Source organism: Telmatherina bonti (genome assembly GCF_933228915.1).
Source record: "Telmatherina bonti genome assembly, chromosome: 5".
NCBI classification, from domain to species: domain Eukaryota; kingdom Metazoa; phylum Chordata; class Actinopteri; order Atheriniformes; family Telmatherinidae; genus Telmatherina; species Telmatherina bonti.
Window position 1 is genome coordinate 19,720,779 of NC_136623.1, and position 6,314 is coordinate 19,727,092.

At 40.3% G+C, this 6,314-nt stretch overlaps 1 protein-coding gene across 1 annotated transcript; it reads right to left on the bottom strand.

The window, feature by feature from the left end:
* Positions 1-2,840: 2,840 nt before the first annotated feature.
* On the bottom strand, positions 2,841-6,018 carry kcnj14 (potassium inwardly rectifying channel subfamily J member 14; the record flags this gene model as incomplete). The annotated part of the gene is made up of 3 exons (XM_079240909.1): positions 2,841-3,071; positions 3,279-3,596; positions 4,957-6,018. 3 exons carry the CDS (start codon positions 6,016-6,018, stop codon positions 2,841-2,843), a joined length of 1,611 nt encoding a protein of 536 aa, XP_079097035.1.
* Positions 6,019-6,314: the final 296 nt, after the last annotated feature.

The following is a 6,314-nucleotide window of genomic DNA, read 5'->3' on the forward strand; positions in this document are numbered from 1 at the left end:
ATATTATGCATGCAAAAACATTTTGACAGCACAAAAGATGTAATGAAACATTTTATTTGAGTTTATTCCTTCAACTTTAAAAGTGTGAGATATGTTTAATTTTATGCACATCAACATATGTACTTTTTAAAACACACATTTCATTGTCTAGTTTACCTCTATGTTGACCCTATTCTGTGACAGTCATCTTCAAGAAGTGAATGTTTCATTGATGAATTCTGTTATCAAACAGCAACATAAAAACTGTAAGTGTAATCTGTGTTACATTTTAAAAATGGCCTGCGACACCAACAATGAGGATAGTTGCTAGGACAATGAAAAAAGAACCAAACGGTAATTGCAGTTAAATCCTATTGTTTTATTTGCTCTACAACACAGATGTGTTTCATTTGAAAGTTTTCTGTGCCTGAGGCCACTCAGAAATGTAATATTATATGATAACAAGTTGAAATGTTGAAACAGAGATTTAATTCAGAAAATGAAAATGGAAAAGCAGTTTTATATATATATATATGTATATATATATATATATATATATATATATATATATATACATACACAAATAGTTGAGTGTCTGTGTGTAAGCGTGTATGTGAAAAGCAATCTTTTTTCTTTTGGGTTATAAAGCTCTGTTAAAATGATGGTGCTCTGGCCTCTCAAATTACATTTCATGAGGCAGGGTGAATGACATGACCCTTTGCGCGACCTATAAATAGAACATGGGCGCCAAAAAGGACAAGTAGAAAAACAGACAAAAACATAGACCAGAATTAACATTGACTGTATTGCATGTTATAAATTAATAACATCACTTTAACTCCACTTGAGGTTACAAGGGTGTATCTCTGAAATGACATGAGTGAACTACTGCAACTGATGAATCAAAGGTAACTTGTACTAATCCAAAAACGCTATTGTACTGTTGTGGACCTTAATCTGTAATATTGGCCTCCATATGTTACATTTGTGCAAAGCAAAGTTAAAAGAACAAGTTCCCAGACTGTGCTTTAAACAGGCTGATTCTCTCACTGATTCCCATTTACTTTTTCAAAACATGTTGTAATTAAACACCTTTATACTCGGGTGGTATGATGTACTGTAAATTCTTACAAGAATTAAATAAACAAAACATTTTAGGTGGTTTTTAATTGAACCCCTATTTATTAGTACAATACAGCTAAAAGCTTCTTTATGTCATCAGTGAGTTCATGCTGTGACTATTCATTTCCTGAAAGGGCTCACAGTCATTATTTGTGTATTCAAAACACACATTAAGGTGATCAAAACAACACTCTTGCATGAAATGAGCACAATGAAAATACATTTTAAGGATATTTAAAAGATTAAATAAACTGCTTCTGATAAAGGAAAAGTTGAAAAATCTCTGTTATGAAGGCCACCCTACAACTCTTTTTTTTTTAAAAATATTTTTAGAAAGACACCATCCATAATGCATTCAGTGTGTCTGTATGTGAGTCCTTACATGAGTTATTAAACAAAGAAAAAAAAGGAAGAACTTTTCTCTGAAATTCCAGTTTTGTGTTCGTCCACATGTAGAGAATGGAAGACAGTTGTTTTTACAGTTGCAGACACAGCAAGCTACCACAGCATTAGCTATATCAGAAAATGTCTCCCACTTCAGTTCAGCTGAATGCATTGTTGTGATGTTGGAGGTGACTATAAGTCTGTGCTGCATTTACATAAACAGTATCTACTCCTTCTGCTTTAGATTCAGTTGTACCATCATGGCTCATCATCTTTCCAAGACACTTCAAAGATTCCAGTGCTGGAGTTCGTTTAGTTCAAGAATCCAAAGTTAAAGAGCAAAAAAATAACACAATTTTTTAGTGTCATAAAACACGACAGCATAGTGCAGATATAAGTGCAAGAAAAAGAAAAATGCATAGTGATCACAAAGCCAGCATCATCCATCTTGCTTTGAAATCCAAAAGTGCATCCTCTGAAAACATAGAAGTCCACCCAACACAAAAAGTTATATTATTTAAAGCTAATCTTTAAAATCCATGAACATTTACCGAGCCAAAAAAACAAACATAAAGTATGTTACATGAGAAAAAAACAGCTCCAAAACCGCTGCTAGTTTTTAGCTGTTTCTCCATGTTACAGTTGTTTGGCTTTGGCTCAAACAGGTCACCTGCTCTAATACTCAAGTAAATCCTGAACAGCCTGCATCATAACAGAAAGTGCACTCTCCATACTTACCATTGGAAAAATAAAATAATGAGATGATAAGTCAACATCATTGTGGAAATTCTTTCCTGAGTAACAACAACATCACTGTTCTCTCAATACAGAAGCAACATTAACCGGAGTATAGAAAAAAAGTCTTCAGATCACAAAGATGGAGGGTCAGTTCTAGTTTGCATCCACGTGGTGGAGCTGCTGCCTTTCTTGCCACACAGGATTTAGAGAACAGATGATCATGCTGTGGTAGTGATGGGCCAGATGTGAGACTTAACAGACAAGTTTGATTCTGAAAGACTGCCAGGTCCAATCAGACAACTAGGTCGGGGCAGTGACCCGACTCCCCTGTTTTTTCCTCTATCAGTACATTTCCTCTCTGTTTTTGATCTGCACCGAACTACCTAGCTTAACCCCACCATCTTTAAAAGTCTATCCCTCTGACTTGCTCCCAAACTGGATTTTCATTTCTCTCTTATTGTTCTAAACAATCTCCCCTTCCTTATATTTCACCCCACACTGATATAGACAAGTCTCTACATAATTTGAACTCTCTTGATCTGTTTAATCAACTGCTTCCCGTATGTGATTTGAAACTAAACTTCCTGTCTCTTTAAAAAGCCCTCTACTCCTCAGGTTCAGTTGTAGTGAAGATGCTCTGCCAGGGAGAGCCTTCGAGTTGGTGAAGAGGGACATTTAAGGTCTTGATCTGGCTCATCATCAGGCGAGACCAGTTGTAGTGCCACTTCGTTCTCGTAACAGAATGACGAACGTGAGCTGTCGATGTACGTTTGCTCAGCCAGCTCTTTAGCACTGCACGAGGGTGTGTTTGGAACTTCATATGTACGATGGAAAAATGAGTAATCCACCTGGAAAAAGAGCAGAGCAATAACTTTTTAGCTGACATACTCAAAATGAGAACGCTAGCCCTAATGTCTAACCCTAAACAGAGTACATTCATCATTAGACATCCTTTCTATGTATGCAACTGTAATGAAAACTACTTCATATAAGACATATACTCAACAGAAAGAAATGATCTATGCACAGGGCTCATCTCATCCCCCTCTCCTGACCTGGTAGCAGTCTTTTCTCTCGTAGAGCACTGGTTCAAAGCGGTGTCCCCAGAGGATTTCAGAGGCCAGATAGGAGCTACGGCACTGTGTGGTCATTGCTGTGGCCTCCACCATACCCTCAAGTATGACCACCACCTCCAGCTCAGAGTCATTCTCCAGGGTTTTTTGGTCCATCTCGAAGAAAGGTGACTCTTCGTTAATTTCATGGACAATTGTCACAGGAGAGACTAAAAAGATGCGATCAGTGCCATTGTCAAAACCCACGTTGATATCTGCATTGTCCAGTGGGAGGAACTCTCCTTCTGGTGTCACCCTGGGCTGAGAGAAAGTTGGGAACTAAAATTAAAACAAAGTCTCCATTTCTAATCATCAGCAAACAAGTAAAAATACATAATAAGGAACCAAAAACTCCAAACAGATGGTTATATTTCTGAATATAAAAACCATTGGTATACAAAAGTTCCTCTGTCACCATTTTTTCCAAGCGAATCAGAGAAAGGTATTGAAAATGAAAGTTTTTATCTTGGTCTAAAAGCTTAGCGCTTGGTCATTGTGTTGAACTGAAATTACCATGCAAGTCTGCAGACACACAGCCTGTGCATAGGCTTATCACTCACTCAATCCTTGCTATGGAGTAATATCCAGCTCCAGCATTTAGAATTGTATTTCTTTGATCCTTGGAAATTTAATCCTATCTGCCCTGTTTGGACTTTGATATGGTCATGCTATTAAGAAAAATCAAATTGTCTCTGTGCTTCACAGACTTTGTGCTTTTTGTGGAAACATTTTTAACTTGAACCCAAATAGAAGGGTTACTATATCTATATGCAAGAACCAATGATCTAACCCACATAGATGCAGTTTACAAGGGGAAATGAGATGAGGAAGGACAACAGCTCTCAGTTAAATAATTGTAGGCAAGTTAATCCATGGTAAATCTTCCAAACCCCTGGGGGAAAATAAAACAAGCTCTCATTAACTACGGTCCAAAGAATACAGGCCAGATGGTTCTCCCTCTCTTTCTTTCTGCAGTGAAATATTTTCCTCTGCCACTATTTCATAGTGGCGATCCTTTTCTTTTGGCACATATGGACTCAATTTAAAGCCATAAAAATTGTGAAATTGTAAATCAATGTTTGTAAATAATTGCAGAGCTTTTATGTGTAAATGTTCATTCAAGAAATTCAAGTTTGTGAATGTGTACAAAACTATTTGCATGGTTGTAAAAAAAGATGAGGATTTGTAAAGAAAAATAAAATAGTTTTTCTAAAGGTTTTTACAGATGCAAACTGTATGCATAACTTTGGAATTGCAGATGCAGATTAGGATTTTAGGTCCGTCTTTACACCTCTATCTGACTGGATGATGACAAATCAAACTGTCGAATCAGAGAGCAAACAGCTTCCTGTCTTCCCGCTCAGCTGCAGGAGGAGTAGATAGATCCTTAGCACTTCTATTTTTCTTTACAATCTTTTCACAACCATTGAACTACACATTCAAAAACTTGAATTACTCAGGTGGATTTTTTTTTCAGGTGACAGAACTTGATTTACAAATTCAAACATTCATTTACAGCTGCAAAATCTTTATGGTCTTATACTGAACCCATGAGACACACCATACTACCTGACCACTGTTCTATTCCATTATGCTTATCAATCATCGTTTGTTCACTCACCTTCAGAAGTTGTGCTCTGACGTGTGCTTCTACCAGGTGGCTCTTACGTAGGTTTCCGACCCTCCACATCATGCAGAGTTTGCCATCTCTCAGCGCCACCACAGCTGTGTCAGAGAACACCAGTGTCTCGTTGCGCTTCTTGGGCTTAGCAATCTTTGCCATGACTGCCCCAATGATGAAGGCGTCAATAATGCAGCCCACAATGCACTGCAAAACGACCGCCAACACCGCCAGGGGACATTCTTCGGTCACGCTTCTGAATCCGTAACCGATGGATGTTTGTGTCTCCAAAGAGAAGAGGAAAGCTGCCATGAAGCTGTTCACTTGTAGGAAGCAAGGCTCCTCAACCACCGCCTCTCTATCAGACTCTCCTCCGGAGCCAGCTTCTCCTGATCCTGGAGAGGAACCTGAGCTGGGGGTAAGCCGGATGGAGAGGTCCCCATGCGCGGAGGCAATGAGCCAGAAGGCAAAACCAAAGAGAAGCCAGGAGAGAAGAAAGGAGAGGGTGAAGATGACCAGCATCCAGCGCCAGCGGATGTCCACACATGTTGTGAAGAGGTCGGTAAGGTACCGCTGGCCCCTCTCGCTCATGTTGACGAAGGTGACGTTGCAGCGTCCGTCCTTGCCCACAAAGCGTTGTCGGGGCCTGCGGCTTGAGCGTCTGCTGCGTGGCCGGCTGGTAGTGGAGGGGGAAGAGAGTGAATCCTGGTCCGATGAAGAACGGCCTTCCCCTCTCCCTCCTACACCACTGCCTTTTGCACTCCTTGGACTATGGTATTTTCTTCCTGCCCTAACTCCGCCTTCTCCTCCTGCATCTCCGCCAGCTGGCTCTCCAATGGCACTCTGCCTCCGTGCATTGTTGGTGTTGCTCTGAAGAGGTAGAGCTTTGCCATTGAGGGCAAGGGTTGGGGAGGGACTGGTTGGGGTCTCTGACCCCGTTGGGCTCCCTCCTGCTTTAGCAGTATCTGCAGCACTCTGGGCCAACCTCATGACCTCCTCCTCCTCCACTGGCCCATCCACCACAGCACTGAAGCGACGTTTCACACGTGCCGCTCCCATCATCTGCAGTTCAATCTCTGTATTTCTCAGTGCAGCTGGATGGTAATGAATACCTCAACACAGTCAGTGAAGTAATGTGTAGTATTACCAACGAGCCCCTCCAATCTCTCTTCATAAGGTAGTTGTGCGTACAACAACAGGATGAAACCATTCAAGGCTATTGGTCAGTCACTTGTTTCAGTGTCCACAATTGGTACTTCGGTTTTCCAGTACAGTCTGTTTCTTTTGTTATGCATCACCCAGCAGATATAAAGCAGGCTTTCTTGTGGATTCAGATGCACTCATTAAGAACAGTGTCA